Here is a 22000-nt window from a genome sequence, read left to right as displayed (position 1 = left end):
AACTGCTCCGCCACCACATGGCCACTCACAGTAGGAGGCTAGAGCAGGGGTCTCCAACCCCCGGGCAGTGGACCGGTAATAGTCCGTGGCCTGTTAGCAACCAGGCCGCACCAGCAGCGTAGTGTGGTCTACACTACGACAGCGCTGGTGAAGGGGCAGGAAGGCGAGTAGCAAAGCAGCCCGCTTCCCTGCTTGCCTCCCCACTTCCCTGCCTGCCGTGCCGCGGCATCATTATATAATGTAATAATAATAATAATGTAATGTAATAATAGAAATAAAATGTGCAATTGTATCATCCTGAAACCATTCCCCCCCACCCCAGTCCATGGAAAAATTGTCTTCCACAAAACCGGACCCTGGTGCTAAAAAGGTTGGGGACCACTGGGCTAGAGGACTTGGAGGAGCCCTTAGAAGGAGTAGATCCAGATGAGTTAGCCGTGTTAGTCTGTAGTAGCAAAATAGTAAAGAGTCCAGTAGCACCTCCAAGACCAACCAATTCCACTGCAGCACAAGCCTTCAAGAACCACAGTGCATCTGACAAAGAGCTGTGATTCTCGAAAGCTGATGCTACAGTAAAGTTGGTTAGTCTTAAAGGTGCTACTGGACTCTTTACTACTTAGAAGGAATCAGCAGTTTCAGAAGAAACAAGGAGCTATGGTTGTCCTTGACACTGAAACATCCCAGCTGGCTAGAGTAGGGGGCCTGGGTACCTTTCCAGAGAAGCCCCTCCTGCCTCCCGCTGCAGCTAGGGGGAAATGTAGCAATTGCTACAGCAACTGCAACAGCTTTGCCTCAATGCCATTAAAACACCGCGACGCAATCCCCTGTGGAGTGAGTTTTGTACCCTCCTAACGGTGCGTTATTTTATCGCTGAGCTCTGTTCTTTGCTAGCTGCCGTGGGCCGTGTTTATTTCGCAGAAAGGTAGGGTGCGAGTTTTCTAAATAAATTTTCTTTGTCCCTAGAGGGCTGCAGATGTCTTAAGAATAAATAAAAGCTGAAGTTTATACAACCAGTTTCTCAGAAATCCTCTTTCCTAAACCCTGGGCGTAAGGACCTGGTGGTCATGTGTGATGAAAGTGAGACATTCTGGCACCCTCTACTCCAGGTACAGCAGGGGTGCACATAAACAGCCTGTATGGCAGTACCAGGTAGGGTGTGGCCAAGTGATTTTTTGGGGCAGGTGGGCCCAGTTAGTTCATCTCAAGGACTGTCCTGGCCCAGCTGATGGAGCTGTGCACTCCTGTGGGTCCAGATCATTACAGAAAGACTGGACCTTTGGCCTTATTGGGGTACACATTCTGGACATGGCACGTATTGGAAATGAATTGGTAAGCTGTTGTCCTTTTACTGATCCAGACAACCAGCAGGTGTGCCATTTCTTGTTGTTAGCCACCCTGAGCCCACTTGCAGGGAGGGCAGTGTATAAACGTGACAGATAAATAAATAAAATAAAATAAATTGGTTCCACTTGGAGGCTGGCTATGTAGAATGCATCTGAACTGGAGGACATTTTAATATTAGGTATAAGAGAGAGAGAGAGAGAGAGAGAGAGAGAGAACTCCAGGTTGAACCATGGTTGTCTTCTTTTATTTACATCATGATCATAATTTGATTTTGAATTGTCTCCAACAGTTATAAAACAGGTCAACAAGAGGAAGGAATGGATTTTAAGAGAAAGCTCTTTTCATTCCCAAAGGGCTGAATGATATTGAGTTATCTGTGACTTCTATCATACATGTTATGTTAAGAATTTGAATTATTCTGGGTATTCTCAGCCCCGAGAGATTCTGATAATTTGGGGTACCCTTCTAGTTTTCATTAAGAAATAGTCTCATGTGGTCAACCTTTTTATATACTTAGGTTCGAATGACTCGCTATATAATACCTCCATTCAGCTTTAATTGTATATACATTTTTAAGAAGTCTGTCCTGGGGGCGTCTTTCACGTATCGGAATCAGCAGGAATCCCGTCATGGGATCAAAAGATGGGCAGGTGTTCCACGAGATAATCTGTCAGTTTGCCAAGGCAGCTTAGCTCTCCTTCACTTTGCCTGGGGTAACTGCAGTTTGCAAGAGGTTTATGAAGGAATTACGTAAGTAGGGTTCTTAAAGTCTTTTTATATGAGGGTTAAATGGCGGCAGGGAGCGGGGAGGAAGTCCTCATTCGGTAAACACTGTTGGCATTTTTCAGTTTGTGAAAGGCGCCTTTCGGAACGCAGTTGTTAATGAGGTTTGTGAAGCGGTTATTACTCTCTTTAAAAGTAAATTAAATTAGGGTCAGAGCATATGGGAGGCTACAATTCCTGTTTGAAATTCCAGGCATGTATTTTGGTCCCAAAAACAGACAGTGAGGGAGGGGTGCTGAATGCCTGGTTCTGCCCCCCCCCACCCAGGTTTTAAAGAAGCCCAAAGGAGACCATTTCTTATAAGAGAAATGGGGCAGGAATGGAGTTAACATCCTTCGTCCTCAGTACTATGGCCTTGATCTGTATTCTGCTGTTCTTGGGGGGGGGGGTCAAAGACACATCTGGATCTTAATCGCAGAACTCCTGCATCGTATGTAGGTTGGCACTTCTTCCGAGCTTTCCTTGTTTATGCTAATTGCAGATGGGTAGCAGCAATATTAGTATGTAGCAGCAAAAAACACCCAAGAGTACCACAGCACCTTAAAGAACGAAATAACTTTATAGTCTTTAAGGTGCCACTGGGCTCTTGTTTTATTTTCCGTATTTACGTTGTACTTTATTCAGGATATTTGGTAGCAGGTAAATTTATACGAATTTTTATGGAAGTACAACTTATCTTGATGGTATCGAAACAAGCTGGGAAAGCCAATCCTTGTAACCGTGCCTGTGCTGTTGTCTTTACCGCTGTATTTGATCCTCTTTTTTTGCTGGCCATATGAAGTGGCTTCAGAGAATTAGTAGTTACCTGCCTGAATCTTTTAACTGATATTCTGGGCCCCTTAGAGATATTTTCTTGTTGCACACATCTCGTGCAATGCCACAGGTTTTCAACAGAAAACGATTTGTTTCTTTGTTTGTGAAAAATTGAACCCTCCTTTCTCCCAGGGAACCCAAGGTGGCAAACAAGATTTAAAAAAAAATCAAACAAACAGCTAAAAATCAACCCAGATAATTCATGACAGACTTCAGTTTAACCACTGCATAAATCATTATACAACCTCGAACACCTATTCGGTTTTGCAGGTTTGAAGAACTTCCAAATTTTCATCGAATTCGCTTTTAAGCGAAATTTCAGTGTTAACTCTGATCTTGGTTCTATATAGTTCAGACTGCCAACTGAAGTCATTTGAACTGTGAGAAAGTTCTAATTCTTCGCATGCTGGGATCTCAACCTTTTGTGACTTCAGCATCTTTAGAGAGTTTGAAATTCAGTTGTTGTGGGTTACCTAATGTGGGATATAAAGATTAATCAAACATCCTTGTAGATTAGAAGGTCCTCACAAGGACTCCTCCAGTGCCCGTTTTTGTGACTCCCACAGCTCTCGCTTGTACTGTGAGAGCTTGAGACATAACATTCAGGTAGATGGAACTCTACAAAGGAACTTTTGCATCTTTCCAACATGTGTGAAGCAAATAACTGTATCCAGGTTGGGAGCCTGCATATTTGGATGGGGGAAATTGCCATCCAGTTCCCGCAAATAAAAGATAACGGAGTGAACTTTCCTCATGATAGCATCAGACTTCAGACAAGGACTCGCATGACATAGCTTTCCTCCATTCCACAAATCCCCTCAGCCTATATATGACGGAGGAGAGATCTAGGTCGTTTCCAGACGGCTTACCTGCACCCGGGACGTCGTGCCATGTTTCGGATCATGCCGGGGAAAACGCGAAATATCGCGTTTTCCCCGGCACAATCCGAAATGTGGCGCGACGTCCCAGGTGCAGGTAAGCCATCTGGAAACGGCCCTAGCCTAGATTTCTCCCTGACAAACTGTTCCTATGTGAAAGGAATGTGTTTTTAATGGAGAAGCATTCCATCATGTGTTGCCTTCCCTCTTTAGTTCTTCGGTATAGTGACTCCAGACACCAGATTGCTTCCCCATTTTCAGTGTTAGAGAACTACTCCTGAGGAACAAAAGGCAAGAAATAGCTTCTGCTTCCTATATCTTCAGCAGAAGCGTATTTGTATGTGCAGGACTCCTAGGTACCAGCCAGTGGTGGGCAATCTCCTGGGGAATGTCTCTCTTTGCCCAGCAAGGAGGCAGGCCACCCAGAGATTGCTCATCATCCGCTCGCAGTTCAGAGAAATGGCCACCTGTATGTCTCTGCATTCCTACTGAGGACAACTTCCAGCACGAGTGAAAGTGAAAGCATCACGCCAGGGCCAATTCTTGGAAGTGACATCATGTGCACATTGGCGCACATGAGCAAAGAGTCACTGGCAACTCCATGTGCAAGGTCAACATCGAGATGAGCGAGCAGTATGGGGAATATTTTAATTCTGGCAGTACTTGTAGGGCCTTCAACATCTTGCTTGTGGCGCTTCCTGTCATTGTACTAGCCTCCCACATCCCATCTTATCAGATACCAACGTGAACTCTTGCAATAAAAGTTTTAGGGACAAACCCTGTTCAGTTGTACTCACTTCGCTGGTCACAGAGATGCACATTCCCAATTTCCATCCACCGAAAGAGCCACATTTACTTCCAACACTAGCACGAGGTCTACACCTCAAAGAGGCTCACATCTTACCCTTTCCTTTGGCTTTTTCAAAGTGGGAATCAACTACCAACCACAGGACCCATCGAGCAAGAGCCTTGCTTACTTTCCTGAAACATGGAATGGGTGCCACATTGGGTAATGGTGACTAGAAGAGCCACTGGAGACATGTCAAAGAGATACATGTGGCTCCCAAGCCACTGATTGAGTAGCATGGCTCATAAACGCATAGCCTGGCCTCTGCTTATTCCTGGTCATAGACAAGTTATAGACAAACTGAAAGCCAGTTTGGTGCAGTGGTTAAGAGCGACAGGACTCTAATCTGGAGAACCAGGTTTGATTCCTCATTCCTCCACTTGGAGCCAGCTGGGTGATCTTGGGTCAGTCAAAGCTCTCTTAGAGCTCTCTCAGCCTCACCCATCTCACAGGGTGATTGTTGTTAGGATAATAATAACATACTTTGTATACCGCTCTGAGTGGGCATTAAGTTGTCCTGAATGTAGTTGTTGATATTATAATATTAAGTTCAGATATTCTCCCGTTTCTGTTCATGGTGTACTTTGACTTTGGCCGTTTCTGCATGGCTTACCTCAACCCGGAACGCTGCGCAACATGCCGAAAAAAACACGGAAGATCGCGTTTTCTCACGAGAGTTTTGCACGATGTTGCACAACATCGTGAAAAACTCTCGCAAGAATATGCAATCTTCCGCGTTTTTTTCGGCATGTTGCGCAGTGTTCCGGGTTGAGGTAAGCCGTGCGGAAACGGCCTTTGTTTGGAGGAGTTAAACCTAGAGAAGCTGCCTTTATGCTGAGTCACACCAAGCATCTGTTCAGCCCAGTGTTGTCTACTTCAAATGGATGAAGCTCACCATGATCTCAGGCTGAGAGCCAAGCTAAAGAGATGAATTACACGAGCAGCATGTGAAGAGAGTTGCAATGTTAGCTGGGAAGTTGACTTTTAAAAGACATCAGAAGGCTTTGTCAACATTCCCTCTCTACAGAGCCAAGGAGAACGCTGCTCAGAGGGTTTGTTAATTTCCTCTTTGCCTCCCAAAGGCTCTGTCAGTTTCACCTAACAAATGCTCTGAGGAGCGATCTCCCCTGGCTATGTAGAGAAAGGAAATGGACAAAACCTTCTGATCTCTTTTAAAACTCAGCTTCCTGGCTAACATTGCGACTCCCTTCACATGCACGTCCCCGTGTAACTCGTCTCTTGTAGCTTAGCTCTGAGAAAGATCCTCTCTGATCCTGGGACCTGACATTCTGATGAGGGATGTGAATCTAGAACCTTCTGTATGCAAGTCTTGAGCTGTAGCCCGTCCCTGTTATGACCAATGTGACTCTAGATGAATAGAAGTTGTGATTTTGTTTTCTCCGATCTCTGACAGATAACTTCTTTACGAAACATGCACCTCTCTCATACGTCGGTGTACTGATTTCCGTGCTCATACTTCTCTTGGTGGCTGCCATCCTCTACTTTGTGTGGGCCAAACAGAGGAAAGGTACGAAAGAACTGTTGTTGTGCCACTGTTATTCAGGCCCAGTTTGTGGACTTGGAGGGCCCGGTGGAGGCACAGATCACCTGTCGCCTCTGCAGCTCATTGTCAGGATTTGCAAAATGGCCGATTCCACACGGCTTACCTGAAGCCGGGACGTTGCGCTACATTGCGGATCATGCCGGGAAAAACGCGAAATATCGCATTTTCTCACACGAGTTTTGTGCAACATCGCGCAAAACTCGCGCGAGAAAACGCGATATTTCATGTTTTTCCCGGCATGATCCACAACGTAGCACAACGTCCCAGCTTCAGGTAAGCCGTGTGGAATCAGCCAATGACTGTGGCTCAAAAAAAAAGGCTGCCACAACTGCAGTCACCGCTTGGAGAAGCTCGCGGATAATCAGAGCCTCCATGTAATTCTCCACCAGCTTGTGAGCTTGCTAGCAGTCACAAGTAAGCAAGTGTGGCCAGCCAAGTGTGCAAATTGGGCCTTCGTCTGTCTGTATAAATGTGACAGCAATGATTGCTCATTTCCCAGAGGAATAAACACTGACTTTTTTTCCTTAACTAAGTATTGTAGCTGATATGACCTTGTGATCAACAAAAGCATTCATCAGTGTTAGAACAAAACTGGAATCTGGCAGCTAGGGAATATGACTTGTTTGGAAAATGTAATGAATGAACCTGAGAGATGGCAGCAAATTATTGAGAGGCCTTTTCTCTAATTCCTAGAGAACGGTTGCCCTCTTGCTTGCTTGCTTGGTACCCTGGTATCTGCCGGGAAGCCGGGTAGAATCACCCAGCTTTACGGAATGCAGAAGAACAAATTGAAACAGTGCAATCCTAAGAAGAGTTACTCCAGTCTAAGTCCATTGAAATCAATGGGCTTAGACTGGCGTAACTTTGCTTAGGATTGCACTGAAAAGAAGGCAGTGATTTAAGGGGGCCGAGAATCAGGGAATGACGGGGCATGGGAGCAGACGGTTGGCCTGCCTTCTAGCACCACTGATGTCTGTGCTGCACAAACATTGTGATTTGAAGTGCCTCTTTCGGCCCCCCATCCCCTTTGGTTGCCATAGTAAGTGACATACACAATGGCACATCTGGAGTAGTAAAAAGAGTGGCCTATTAAACCTACAAGTTCCTCATGTAGGTTGTGACTTGGAAACTCCAGACTAGAGTCTGGCACAGGCAGTCCAGTATGTGGAAGGCACAAGGGTTACCAGCCTCCAGATGGTGCCTGGACTCCTGGAATGACAACTAACTTCACAGATTAGTGCCCCTGGAAAAAATGGCGGCTATGGGGGGGACTGTATGGTATCCCTTCCCTGCTGAACCCCCTCCCCGTCTTAAACTCTGCCCCAGGGCTCGGCACCCAAATCATAAGGAATAACCCAATTCATAGTGGGCAACCCTAGAGAGCGCTCTCTTCTCACCAAGACTGCGTGTTACTTGGGATATTGCTTTGTAATTTACTTAGCATCCCAGATAATTCAGCCTTGCCTGGAGCACTTCTGGGGCTGAAGTAGAGGTCTGTAGTAGAGGAGCAAGATTTGGGTTCAGTAGCATCCTAAAGACCAAGTAGATTTCCAGGGTGTCCCCATATATTCCCCAGAGGACACTCCGATCAGGGGACAAACAGCTGTTGGTGGTCCCTGGCCCCAAGGAGGCCTGCCTGGCCTCAACTAGAGCCAGGGCCTTTTCGGTCCTGGCTCCCACCTGGTGGAACGCTCTGTCTGCTGAAATCAGAGCCCAGCAGGACCTACTATCTTTTCGCCGGGCCTGCAAGACAGAGTTGTTCCACCAGGCATATGGCTGAGGCTGGGCCTCTGCCGGCCTGGAAAAAGGGGTGTATAAATCTTAACCCTCCCTGTGAAGGCTGTCCACCATCCTGTTTTAAATGTGTTGTTTTTAATGTATATAAATTTTTTAATTGTATTTTTAATATGTTGTTATCCACCCTGAGCCCGCTCGCAGAGAGGGCGGAATACAAATCTGAAATAAATAAATAAAAAATATCTTGAAACATGCTTGAAGGCTTCTGTCCATCAGAAATCCTGATCGTCTCTTCTTACCTCCAGCGATTAGCGGGATCTGCACCTGTAGTTCAGCAGGAGTTGCTAGAAGCCCCGGGAAATGCTATCCTAACGGGTGTCTGTTTCTTTTCTCTGTAGGTAAAGGGTCTACATCTGTAAGGTAAGCCTGTGACACTGCTTTGATTACCAAAAGAAACAGAGCGAGAGAGAGAGAGGTGTAATGGTTAGAGTTTGGTGGGCTTGGAAGCCTTGTTCCCCATGTCTGCTCATTTCATTTAGCAAAAAATAAACCTGGCTGGGCTCACAGCCTAGGGTTAGAGAAATAATGACCACACCAGTATACAGAAGAAAAGAAGAACCAGGTGCAAGGTGGAAAAAAAAATATTCAAGTTTTGTAGATCCCTACACATTCTGCTTAAAAGCCTCATCAGGGGATCTTCTAGGAAGTATTTCAAGTATTACATGGCTCAATAAAAAAAAAATTAATTTTTTTTTTAAAAATTCACCTCGCATCTGGTTCTTTTTTTCTTCCACAATTTAGGGTTGCCAGGTCTCCCACTATGGCACAAGACCTCTCACCGGCAACCCTCTGACCTCCGCTTGATCAGCTGGGGGCGGGGGGGTGGATGAAGAAGAAATGCCATCGACAGGACAGAAGTGACGTCACTTTCAGGTTTGCCCAGAAGTGACATCACGGCGTCATATCCGTGCTGGGCACAGCTGTTGACCGACAACCCAACAGAATCCCACATCCAAGCTCCTTTCCCCTACCTCCCCCCTTTTGAGCAACACAGGCTTAATAAATACATAAGGTGGAAGTAGGGTTGCCAATTTCCAGGTGGCAGCTGAAGATCTCCCAGAATTATAATTGATCTCCAGACAACCGCCTTCTGTTCCTCAGAAGAAAATGGCTGCTTTGGAGCATGGATTCTATGGTGTTATACTCTGCTGAGGTCCCTGGCATACTCCACCCCCAAAATCTCTAAGAATTTCCCAGCCCAGAGGTGGCAACCCTAGGTAGAAGGGCACAAAGGGGGGGGGGTGAGAAAGAGCCCACAGTCCCCAAAGAAGAAGTGCCGAGACAAGGAAATAGGTCCTCTTGAACCCATTTGGGTGTGTGAATTTAATTGGTGATGGGGAAGGGAGAGACAACTGGTTCTGACAGTGCTGTGGTTCTGCCTCGCAAAATGCCAGCATGTTTCAGCTGTGATGTTAAACACACTAGCTTGGTGGTGCGGAGCAGACTGTACCAAGAGATGAGCCGAGCCTGTTCTAGCGTCAGCAGAGCTGGAGCCACTTCAGAAGACATTGATGTGGCCTGGGTGGAGAGTGTTACATTAAGCAAAGCCTCGAGTGAAGATTGCTTTTTGCTTCTCCCCCCCCCACCCCCAACATGACAAGTGTTTATCCGGAAAAGATTCTCAACTTTGCTTTTAAATATGCAATTAAAGGTCTCAGTGGTTAATTGCAATGATTGATCTGAGGCGGCTTGAATTTCTAGCACAGACCTTCAGCTTCATTCATTCATGCATTTAAAAACATAAGTGCGTGAGAAGTGCTAGATCACACTAAAGGCTCCTCCAGACGAGCATTCTCTTTCCTATAATGACCCAGAAAGGTCTGCAAACGGCATAAAGGCCAAGGGCTGAGACTTCCCTCTGTTGCCCCGTAGCAACTGAGACTGTGAGCCAAACTACACGAGACGCCAGGCATGTGTTCTTCACGTGTCGGGTCCCGCAAGGTTCCCTGGGTAGTGTAGTCTTACAAAGAACAGCCACTCGATGTGATTCTCCACCGGGGGAAGATCGATGGGAGGGTTCTACCTCTTGCAAAAAGCCTCGGCTTGGGTTTTTCTCTGGGAGCTCGGGGGTGGAGGGAGATGTACTAGGAGGCAGGAAATCCAGGGTGGCTTTTTGCAAGAGAGAGAGAGAGAATCCCCCCTCTTCCCCTGCCACTGTTCTCACCAGCGGATTTCTGCCTCCTGTTACATCCCTCCCCTGCCGCTGAGCTCCCGGAGGAAAACCCGAGCCGAGGCTTTTTGCAAGAGAGAGAATCCCTCTCATCTCTCTTCTCCCGGCAGAGAATTGAACGGCTGTTCTTTGTAAGGCTGCATAACCCAGGGAACCTTGCAGGACCTGACATGTGCCCGGGTGTCTTGTGTAGTTTCCCCCTCAGAGGTACACTGCCTCTGAACATGGAGGTTTTATTTTTATCCCAGGGGTTTAAGATGACTGTAAGAAGAGTCTAATTGTACAAGAATTACATGTCATCTAAAGGGCTCGCGATAAATATATTTGCATTTTTATCCTGCCTTTCCACCAAGAAATACAGGGTTGTTAGTAATGCACATGGATTTCTTTCTCCCCCTACAATAACTTTGCGGGGTAGGTTAGGCTGAAGGCAGAACAACACACTGAATATCTTGTGTTTTTGCTTATTGATGGCTTTTTAAGTTATGCAGTGCAGCCGCCAGTAATGCAATTTAAAGGGAATCCCTGGTGGAAAACAGAGGGCTTAAACCTTTTTCTTGGAGCCATTTTTCACTGAAAACCATCGCCAACTCCAAAGTGGGTGTTGAAAAGCAACTGGTGGAGGGGGTCTTCAGCAGAAAAATGGCCAAGGGGAAAGAGAGAATTCCTGGTAGCAATGTTGGCCTGCAGTAGAACAGCAGAATTTGAGTCCAGCGACACCTTAGAAACCAACAAGATTTTCTGAGTGTAAGCTTTTGAGAGTCACTGCTCCCTTCTTCAGACACCTGAAGAAGGGAGCTCTGATTCTCAAAAGCTTATTCCCTGAAAATCTTGTTGGTCTCTAAGATGCCACCGGAATCAAATTCTGCTGCCCCTTCCCATGTGCCCATAGCCAGTTTCCCTTTAAATAGCAGCCTCGCCAGCTGCGCGGCATAATATTAAAAGCCACCTGTAGAAAGAATCTTGGAATGACACGGAACATACAGCTCCTTTCTGAAGGGCAGTATCTGGTAATGATCTGAATGCAAGACTTCATGACCCCCCCTCTCCTTCCCAAGTAAGGCATGTATCCCATAAATGGTTCCAGAAGGAGTAAGGAGAAAAGGGAGAACAGGAGGGGGAAACCCAGAGTTTAAACATTATTGAGCAAGGTCGGCCTTGGTTAGCAATTGAATGGGAGACCTCCAACAGAGATTAGGGTTGCAGAGGCAGGTAGTGGCAAATCACCGGTTCGTCTCTCGCCTTGAAAACCCGATCAGGCGTTGCCATGAGTTAGCTATGACTTGAGGGCCAAACATTATTGAACTCCACAAAGATCCCTCTTCCACATGGAGACACCTCTGCAAGTAGTACAGAAGAACATCGGAAGCGGCCCCTTTTGGCTGGCTCCTTGGCTGTGCCTTCATCTGCCTTGTTCACTGACCTCGCTGCAGGAGCACTTCCGCAACTCAATAACTACCATCTAGAATGCCGCCTTCCGAGCTGCCATTTTTCCAAATAGGTGATCTCTGGGTACAGCTGCTCTGGACCACGCAATTCTGCTGTGGGCCTCTGCCATACATAGAGGGAGCCACAGCCCGTATGGTTACTTAGAATGGAGAATCAGAGGAAACCCTCTTGGGAAGAAAAAGCCAGCTGAGTAATGAGGGTGAGTTGTCATTATCACACATTCCCCTAGCAGAGCCAAGAGGCCTTGGCAGAGCCGAGGAAGGAAATAGTGCCAGGATTTGTATAAAGAATAGCAAAAGCAGAACTTTGATTGGTGCTCTTCTTCATTTTTAGGTTAACTGAGCCTGAGAAGACTTCTGGAGGTACAAATCAGGTACGTCCTACTAACTCCTTGGAAGGCTAAGCAGAGGCGAGAACTGATAGATTGCAAGAGTTTGGTTACCTTGTTAAGGATATTCAGTACATCATGGTGGCAAATCAGCAACACACGTGGACAGGGCAGGTGTCTTAAAGTCTTTCTACACGAGACATCTTACACAGGATGCTCAGGTGTAGGGAGACATAATCTTAGCTGGGAAGCATAGTTTTAAAAGACAGAGCCAGCGGAGGTCACTCCTCAGAGGGTTTGTTAATTTCATCTTCCCCTCCCTGAAGGCTCTGTCAATTTCACCTTCCCTTTGGGGAGGCGAAGATGAAATTAACAAACCCCCTGAGGAGCGAGCTCCACTGGTTCTGTCTTTTTAAACTACCCTCATGTAGAGAGGTGAAATTGACAGCGCCTTTGGCTCTGTCTTTTTAAACTACGCTTCCCGGCTAACATTGCTTCTCCTTACACTTGACCATCCCCGTGTAAGACGTCTCATGTAGAGAGACTCTTCATCATAACTGGTTTCTTGAGATCTGGGGTTACTGGAGGTCACTATAGTCTGGCATAGAACTTTCAGCCCTAGCTTAACAGGAAATGGATTACTTATACCAAGCTCCTGATCAGAGCAAAGTGATGGTGTTAGGGTCCCAGGGGAGGGAAATGGGACCAAAATGGTGAGATCCTTCGTCACAATAAAAATAGCATTTATATACAACCTTTGAGTGTAACAATGCATGGCATATAGCGCATCTAGAGTGATTTGGATGGAAAATCGGGGAAAGAAGGTGCAGAGGCTATCAGGTGCCTGTTCTCTTCAGTGGAATTGCACAGGAGAATGGATTGTGCTCCTAAATCATATCTTCTACCAAGAGGGAGAGACGTTTCTGGAATACATTTCTGGAGCTGCATATTCCTTCCTTCTTGCCACGTCCGCTCACCAGACTTCCGAGAGATTGCATTAAACTTTCCAGACTCTTCCCTCTTGACAATTAGACGTAGAAACAAGCTTTGCTAATTGAATATCGAGTCTTTTTTCTCTCTCTTGGGATTGTAACAGATCCAGAGGGGAGGATGGAAGAGGGTTTGCCCTTTTGAGAAGAACACCGGCTGCAACAAAAAAAAATTATTTTCTTTCTCTCACAAAATAATCACAAAATGAAGCTTGCTTTTGAAAAGGCCCAGCTGCACAGCAGCCTAGTACAGTTTATTTTTAGAGGTAGTCTTTTGTGCGGTGTGATTGTGCGATTTTGCTGAGCAAACCAAGCTTCACACACCCCGGGTATGGCTGGTTCTTCCACTCACATATCTGCACAGCTGTCCTGGAATTAGGACGACGTCATCATTTGAGACAATAGAGGAATGAGGTGTTGTTTCATCTGTGCTGCCAGGATAATGAACCCACTGCTGTTGTTCGGAATTCTCACCATCATTGATGCTCCAAGACTTCAAACGTATGTGTCCAGGGAGGAGGGGGGGATCATTTCCCCTTTTCTTTTTAGGCCAAGCAGTTTGAGCTGCGAGCATCAGGTGATCTTATTTAACTTTGTGCCAGGAAAAGCTTCAGCGGCTCATTTCTACTCATTAAACCTCTATTAAAAGGGACAGGATATTGTCCCCCTGTCCAGTTGGCAACCCTACATAGAGAAGATCCTGTTTGGGTGTTCCTCCAGTAGTGAAAAAACTGCATCTGGGAAACTAGTGTGTCAAGCAAAAGGCAAGACTAGAAGCTCTCTCTCTAATGCCTATTTTTCTACGTGAAGGAATACAGCCCTGACCTGGCCCGTTTCCACATGCCCTTAAATGTACGGCCCACTCACCAAAAGCTGGTGGCGTTTCCACAGGAATCCAGACATCTCTGTTTGCAAAATGGTTCTGGCCTATTTGGCTTCCAGGTTTTGGGTTCCTTTTTTGGGAATGCACTTTCCGTGGTCACAGAAAAGGTGCAGACAAAACGAAAGCCAATGTTTTGCAAATGGAGATGACTCCAGCGTTCTGTGAGTGGGCCGTCCCTTTAAGGGCATGTAGAAACAGCTCTGGTCAGCCCGGGCTAGTCCAATTTCATCAGAACTCAGAATGAAATATGAAATATGATTTTAGTGTCAGATCGGGAGAGGGGGGGGCAGGAAGGGATGATCCGGTGCTGGGCGCTCGTGGCCCTTTCTTACATGCCCAGGGTAAGGCAATCGCCACTTTGGGGTCAGGAAGGAATTTTCCTCCAAGCCAGATTGAGGATCCTGAAAGTTTTTTGCCTTCCTACGGGCATAGAGCAGCAGTCACCGGGAGAGAGGGAAGGGAAAGGCGTGAATTTCCTGCATGGTGTCCCTTCCAGCTATACGTTTCTATGGGTTTTTTTTCCTCATGTGAGAAGCTAAGCAGGGTTGTCCCTGGGTAATACTTGGATGGGAGGCCACAAGGGAGTCCAGGATCGCTACCCAGAGGCAAGCAATGGCAAACCGCCTCGGAATGTCTCTTGCCTTCAAAGCCCTATGAGGTTGTCATTCATCTGTGACTTGATGGCAAGTCTTTCACACATGAGAGCCAAACTGGATGAGACACCTGGCACATGGAGGACACGTGTCAGTTTTCCATAAATGTCCACGGGAAGTGTAGTGAGAAAGAACCTCTGCCAGGAAGAAGAGGGAGAGAAACCTTCTTCTCCCTGGCAGGGTTTCTTTCTCAAGGCACCTCGTCTAGTCTGCTCCGCTCCCTCTCACTGCCGCTGGTCCCCCTTGCTCCCCTAAATATACTTGACAGCCAGAGGGAGCTGAGCGCATCAGCGGTGGTGAGAGGAAGCCGAGTAGACTAGACTAATCTGGAGTAAGGAAAGCGCACTCCCTCTTGTTGCTGCCGGTGCGCTCGGCTCCCTCTGACCGCCATAGTGTGCTCAGCTCCCTCTTGCTGCCGCCAGCACACTCCCCTTGCTCCCCTAAATGCATTTGGCAGCCAGAGGGAGACGAGCGCACTAGCAGCGGCAAGAGGGAGCTGAGCAGACTAGACGAGACACCTAGAGAAAGAACCTCTGCCAGGATTCTCTCCCTCTTCGTCCTTCGTTCTTTCTCACTACATTTCCCATGAAAACTTGAAGGAAACTGACACGTGTCCTCCATGCGTCAGGTAGTCATGATCCCTTGCTAGTTTTCTGAAGTGGCACAGGTTTACTACGTGACCAGTTCTTTCTTTCTCGCTTTTAAACGTAAGAGACCAGAAGGCAGCTTGTAGAGCTCAGTACCATGCACGTGAGACGGTTCCCTCCCAGTGTAATTTGGACAGCTAATTAAGTCTTCTCGCAGCTCTGAGACACCGCTTCTTAACCCCTGCAGTCGTAATGAATGGAACACTCATGCCACTCCTCACAAGAAACGGTGTGCACGGCTTGCCAGGCGCGACAATTATCTCAGTGTAGAAGAAATATATTTGGGAAGAAACAGGAAGTAATTATGTTGGGACTTAGGGGAGAAAGTCCTGACAGGGGTGCACGGACCCTAAGCAGTGCATGTGCCAACTACGGGAGAAAGGGCAGAGAGCTCTCAACAACAGCATGTAGGCCAAGTCAGTGTGCATCACCATCCACAAGTCCCTTATTCCATTTGTTGTTGTTTCATTAAATTTTTTATTTGAACAGAAAGATTAAAATCCCATTAGAGGAAAAAGAAAAACAGGGAAAGAAAGTTTATATATAAGAAGCAATGCTGATTCTGTGAACCTAGGCAGATCACGAGAGGGGGGACAGGAAGGGTTGCATCCGTGCTCAGTTCTCACGGCCCTTCTTACATGCCCAGGGGAAGGCCAATCGTCACGTTGGTGTCAGAAAGCCATTTTCCCCAGGCCAGTTTGGCCAGGGACCCTGGAGGTGTTTTGCCATTTTCTGGGCATAAAGCAGGGGTCACTGGGTGTGTGTGGGGGGGGGGGGTAGTTGTGAATTTCCTGCATTGTGCAGGGGGTTGGACTAGATGACCCTGGCGGTCCCTTCCAGCCACATGATTCTATGATTCTTTGATTCTATGAAAGAAAGAGAAAAAAGGAAAGGAAAGAAACAGAGAATAAGAAGAAAAGACAAAATAATATATATATATAATAAACCATTTTCATTTTTCTCTGCAACACATACAACATCATTATAAACAATATTCTTGCGGTCTTATTGATACATATTCTGAATCTTTTCTATGTATCCCCCCCTTTTGTTTAATTTCCCCAAATTTGTCCTCTTAAAAGTCAAATCCACAAATCATCAGTTTGGTTTTTCCTTATTCCATTTGTTGAACGGGAGCTGACCAGATGTCTGTTTTGTTGCTTTGGCTAGTCCAAAGAGGCCTCTCAACTAGTCAGTCCATGACAGCCTGTGTATCAGTTAACGGATGCTTCCAGCTCACTGATTCGTCTTTTCCTTCCCATTCAGGAGCCGGATCCCAACAACGTTACATATGCAGACTTAAACTTTGACAAACCCCCCAAAAAGAGTCCCCGCCAAGTGATCGAGGTCAGCCCGAAGTCGGAATATGCCAGCATCCAAACTGCCCAGCCAGTGACCAACGACGACAATGTTACCTATGCAGATTTGGACATGGTACACCTAAGCAAAGCACCCAAGAGACCTGCGCCGAAGCCCGAGGAGGCCAGCTCAGAATACGCCAGTGTGCAGGTACAGAACAAGTGAGCTGGAGCCACAGTCGGCTCTCTCTGGCTTGCTGGTCATCTTGTAGGGATGCCAGATGCCTCCTTGCCGGGGTCCGGTTCTTGGCCTTGTCCTAATGCTGAGTTTCAATGGAGGCACGATGGGATTGGCCTGCCACGGTTTGGTTCCTGCAATTTCTTCACATGGAACTTGATGCACACAGCCAAGGTCAAGGAGGAAGCTAATTGGTGCTACATACCATTGCATTCTGGTCTTCTGGCTAGCTCATGGTGCCTCCCTCCCTCACGATCATGGGAGAGGGATGGGAGCGGCCTAGAGCAACTTAAGGATCTAACACAACTTTTTATCACGGAGACAGTATCTCTCTTCTTTTAATTCATCCACACAACACGTTGAAGGGAAGGGTGCGTGACGGCTTTCTGCGGTTGTCGCGTTCGAAAGCAGCCGGACTGTTAACCTGCAGCACTTCCTGACGAAGGCCTTCTGCACTTCTTGAAAATGGCTTTCTCTCCGCTTCAAGACAACCAAGAGTCCACTCAGGCGCCACCTTGTTCCATCTTCTTCTGGACGTGGACTGACACGGCTGAGCCCAACTAGCTATGTGGGGTGCGAAAAAAGCCACTGCACTTTCAACATTGAGACTCTTGGCTATACTTGACGGCGTTTGGGTGAAGGAAACGGCCACTTTCCTAGGTACCTGTGGGAGGAGGAAGCTTGCTTGCTTGACCACGGTGTCGTCTTTTTCACTTTGCACTGCTCTGTTCTCCCCGCCTTGACATCATGCTGTGGGACAGTGCCTCTTTGAGATACAGCAACTTGTACCAGGCCTGGATTCCCCCTTTTTTCCCCATCTCATCCACCCAAGGGCCTCTGTCTGGCAAAGCCAAATTTGTAGAAAGCCTCTAGGTGTGTTGACCTGAATCCTTTTTTCTTTAAATTTCATCCTGAAGTGTCTCTCTTCTTTTGGGGGCAGGGACTTGCTTTCATGTTACAGCATCTCTGATAGGTTGGGGGGCTTAAGAATTAAGATTTGTGTCCGGAACACCCCTGCCTGTTCCTTTTGCTTATTTTTTTTTCTTTTTGTCATCGTCATTCTCCTAGATCAGATTGGCAAAATAGCGGTAGAACAAAGGCCTGCACATTTTCTTTACCACCCAGTGTGGATTGTTTGAAGGGCACCTCACCTCACCTTTCTTCCAGGTGTATAAATCACCTTCTCAAGGCCAACAGGTCTCCAGTCTAGCATATCCCCTCATCTTTCTCCGTCCCCATTACTCTGTACTCGAATCCAGCGTCACTCCCTCATCTGCTATGCTGTGTGGGCTCTGCCACATTTTCCGTCCTTGTGGCCGCCATTTTGTTTCTGTTTACATTGTGCAACATGCAGCGGCCCGAGGAAGCTGCATGGGCACGACTGGGGGAGGGGGCTGCGCCGGTGGCTGCAGAGGGCAGCTTCCAATGATGTAGGGATAATGGCAATGAGAAAGGATTAGAGGAGAGGGTTTGGTGGGATTCCAGAGTGGCTCAGCGGGCCTGAGAGAGGGAGGGACGTGAAGGGAAAGGCCTCCCCATGAGACCAAAAAGAGGTCGCTCGTTGTACCTTGACTTCTGACAGCTCAGGAGCTGGGGCCATTTCCCCTTCCTGGGAATTCTCCATGCCTCTCAGTGTTTCCTTGACAGCCAAATCCTTACAGGGGTCCCCCTCCCCCCTCCATTGGCCTTCTTACACATTTTTTGTTCCATGCTAGGGTTGCAGAGTTGAGGAAGGCTCTCCCTGGAAGAAAGAATAGCACCTCTCTGCTCCTATAGACAGGGCTGCCCCTCCCAAGAGATGCCCTTGTACCACCTTTGTCGACTGTTCCGCATTAGAACCATTTACTCCTTTAGAACTAAAGCTACCAATATTTGTGTGTGTGTTTTGTAAGTGGGTGTAGTACTGTGTTCTTAGCACTAGTGTGAAAAGCACAAAAGCAAAGCAAAGGATAGATCACCAGGGAATCAATAAATCCTAAACTATCCCTCCTGCCCGTGACTAAGGCATCGTAACCAACCCTCTATGATTTCTGCTGCCAGTAACCAAAATTCCCTGTCTTGTTCTTGGGTTTTTAGTGGCTCTGCATTCTTCTTGTAATGTAAATTAGGAAATAACTGGCATTTTGCAGGCATAAGAGGACAGGCGAAGTTGGAAGGAGTGGCGTTTTGCAGAAGCAATGTCTTCCGAATTCTCTGCCAAGATGTTCCACCTGCATTGGTTCCATCTTTTGAACAGGAGATTTCAAGATCCGGAATGCATATGGTCAAAATTCAGCAAGTGCAAGCAGGTAGAATCTTGAGGAATTTCACACTAAGCTGTAGAGATGCAGGGCAGTTTACACTGGTAATTTCTGCGTCCCTGAACTGTGCCAAACGTCTTGGGAGTATGGCTGCCGGCCTGCCATACCTTTAAACAGCTGGCCTAAAGTGTTGTTGTTATCGACATACACTCCTCTTTCTAGGAAGATGTTTCCGTGACATGTGAGACTTCAAAACGACTAATCTTTGGGTCACTAATCATAGTGTGAAAGAAGATACTGGGGGCTGCTTATCATGTTGCATGTCCCCCAACCCCCATTTGCATTTTTAATGGCTGTAGGGAAGACACACAACTGATAATGTGAAGTATGGGATGTATGGACATGGTTCTGGGGGCACTGTAAAATGTAGGATTCTTCTACTGGCAATTCACCCATCTAATGATAGGAATGCAAGTCCATTCAGCTATTTCCCTACACAAGCTTTTGTGTCGGGGCATCTTTGGGATCAAACTAGACATTACAGTATAGCACAGCTGCTGCTGAAAATGGCAGCTGTGTGTCTAGTTTCCTCCAATAATATCTGTCCTGACATGACATTATTGGTTTCTTCAATCCAAATAATCGGTAGCCACTGCCAAGGAAATGTGGCAGATCAATAGTAAGTTTACAACAAGCTATGGAAGGGGGAAACTGGACACGCTGCTTCCATTTTTGCCTGCAGCCGGGTGTATTCCGAGCCACCTAGTTTGGCCCTTGGTCAAGGTGAGAATTTATCGCCAGCTGTTCAGTTCCTTGAACTCTAGACACCCTTTCACCATCTTCCTTTTCCTCAGCAGTGCTAGGATGTGAATGCATTGGAATCCAATGGTACCATTACTTGAAAGAGAGAAATTGAGAGCTGTAGCCAAAGTTGGGGTGTTGGGAGTCCACCCTGGTTTGTTAGCCCTGATTTTGAAGGGAGGAAGACATGAATGGGGGGAGGGGTGGGTGAAGCAGAATGGATGTACTTGTTGTGAATCAAAAATTAGGTGACTGTTGGTACAAATCGCACCTTAAGTTTTGGTTGGTTTTTTTTCCGCTTGCAAGATATTTTTGTAATAAAATGTTCAAAGTTCAGCATCATCCGTGTATCTGTTTGCATGATGATAACAGCAATGGCCTTTGATGTGTAGGGCTGCTGGGTGGGGGGGGGGAATTGAACGTTGCCTGTTCCTTTCCAGGCAAAGCAGAAATCAAAGAAGGACCGGTCTTGAGAAGGTCCACCCAAATATTTGAAGGCAGCAACTCAATAGGAATATAGCTTGTGTTGCAAAAACTCGTTCATAAACCAATAATTATGAAAAGAAGCGATCTACAATTACACTGAATGGTTATTATGAAAGGAAAGTCCAATTCCAGTTTCGGGTTGTTTTTTTCCAAAGTGAAGAACAATCGTTCTAATTATTATTATATGGACTTCAGCAACAGCTGTTGCGATCAGAAAGCAATCATGAGACTGTCATCCATGCACATCTTGCGACCCGCAATGGATGTAACTGAAGTATTTTGCATTCAACAGACAAGGAAATGTAAGCCAAACTGTTCAGAGTCACATATGTAGAATTTGGACTTTTCATCACAACACATTTTAATGTAACTGTTAATTGTATCTTTTAAAAAAATAATTGCTGGTTTATGAATTGACAAGATTTTTGCAGCGTGGGCTATTTTCCTGTTTTATTATACACATGTTGCTATCAATATACATGAGAACTTTACAGCAGAAGCAAAACAAAGACATTTCCTGCCTGTGGGAAATTACAGTCGAAATGTCAATGAAAAGCATAAAGATTAGAGGGGGGGGGCTGCATACAGTCCAATGCTCCATTTCTGACAGGGGCAATTTGAATGCTTCAGAGAAGCCCACGGCCCTCTTGCCTTGCTCACTCCACAGCAGGTGCCATCTAAGGACATTCTGCTTCTGAACTTTGGAGGTTCTCCTTTGCTATCATTGCTGGTAGCCCCTGATAGAAGGCCGTTTCCACACATAGGGACGGCCCACTCACAGAATTCCGGCGGCTTTCCCCAGGAATTCAGACATTGCCATTTGCAAAATGGTTGCAGGCTGTTTGGTTTCTGTTTTTCAGCACCTTTTCTGGGACCGCAGGAAAGTGCAGTCCCAGAAAAGGTGCCGAAAAAACAGAAACCAAACAGCCTGCAACCATTTTACAAATGAGATGTCTGAACTCCTCCTGGGGGAAAGCCACCAGTGTTCCATGAGTGGGCTGTCCCTAAAAGGACATGCAGAAATGGCCAAAACCTCATCATCTGCTCTGAATTTTACCGGTCACTTTGTAAAATCAGCAACTATCTGATGACACCAAATGCCCTGGTTTGGAACCAGCAAGGATCACTGTTATTTCACACACTGTTATTTCCCCCAGCAGTCCTTTCCAACCCTGAGAAAGTGGTCATGGGACCCACATGAGGTTGAGGAGGTGTGTGTGATGGGGAGATGGGTGGGGGTGAAACTGCCCATCCCCCTCTTCTGCAAGGGCAAGCTACGCTGACACAAGAGGCAAGAAGGCTTAAGAACAACAGCCCTGCTAGCTCAGACCAGTGGCCCATCTACTTCAGCCTCCTTTCCCACACAGTGGCCAACCAGTTACTCTAGAGGGCCAACGATCAGGGCATACAGGTCATGGCCTTCCCCTGTGTTGCCTCCTGGCACTGCTATTCAGAGATTTACTGCCATGGAAAGTGGAGGTTCCCTTTAGTCACCATGGCTAGTAGCCACTGATAGACCCATCCTCCATGAATCTGTCTAATCCCCTTTTAAAGCTATCTGTGCTTGTGGTATGGTAGCTAGGTCCCCTTACCTTCCCAGTGGTAGGGGAGGGATCCGATGCTTAACAACAACAACAACAACAACAACATTCAATTTATATACCGCCCTTCAGGACAACTTAATGCCCACTCAGAGCAGTTTACAAAGTATGTCATTATTATCCCTACAACAAAACACCCTGTGAGGTGGGTGGGGCTGAGAGAGCTGTGACTGACCCAAGGTCACCTAGCT

General features: G+C 46.7%; 1 protein-coding gene across 1 annotated transcript in view; it reads left to right on the top strand.

The window, feature by feature from the left end:
* The window catches only part of LOC129330436 (tyrosine-protein phosphatase non-receptor type substrate 1-like), a 29312-nt gene extending 9302 nt beyond the window's left edge, over positions 1–20010 (top strand). Inside the window, exons 4-7 of the mRNA XM_054980466.1 lie at positions 6080–6193; positions 8365–8386; positions 11979–12018; positions 16412–20010. Of these exons, the coding sequence (XP_054836441.1) occupies positions 6080–6193; positions 8365–8386; positions 11979–12018; positions 16412–16669 (434 nt within the window). The 3' untranslated portion in view covers positions 16670–20010. The remainder of the gene's footprint in view (positions 1–6079; positions 6194–8364; positions 8387–11978; positions 12019–16411) is intronic.
* The last annotated feature ends 1990 nt before the right edge of the window (positions 20011–22000 follow it).

This window comes from Eublepharis macularius, chromosome 5, assembly GCF_028583425.1.
Source record: "Eublepharis macularius isolate TG4126 chromosome 5, MPM_Emac_v1.0, whole genome shotgun sequence".
NCBI classification, from domain to species: Eukaryota; Metazoa; Chordata; class Lepidosauria; order Squamata; family Eublepharidae; genus Eublepharis; species Eublepharis macularius.
The sequence above is the reverse complement of the archived record's forward strand: the minus strand, read 5'-3'. Positions and strand labels throughout refer to the sequence as shown.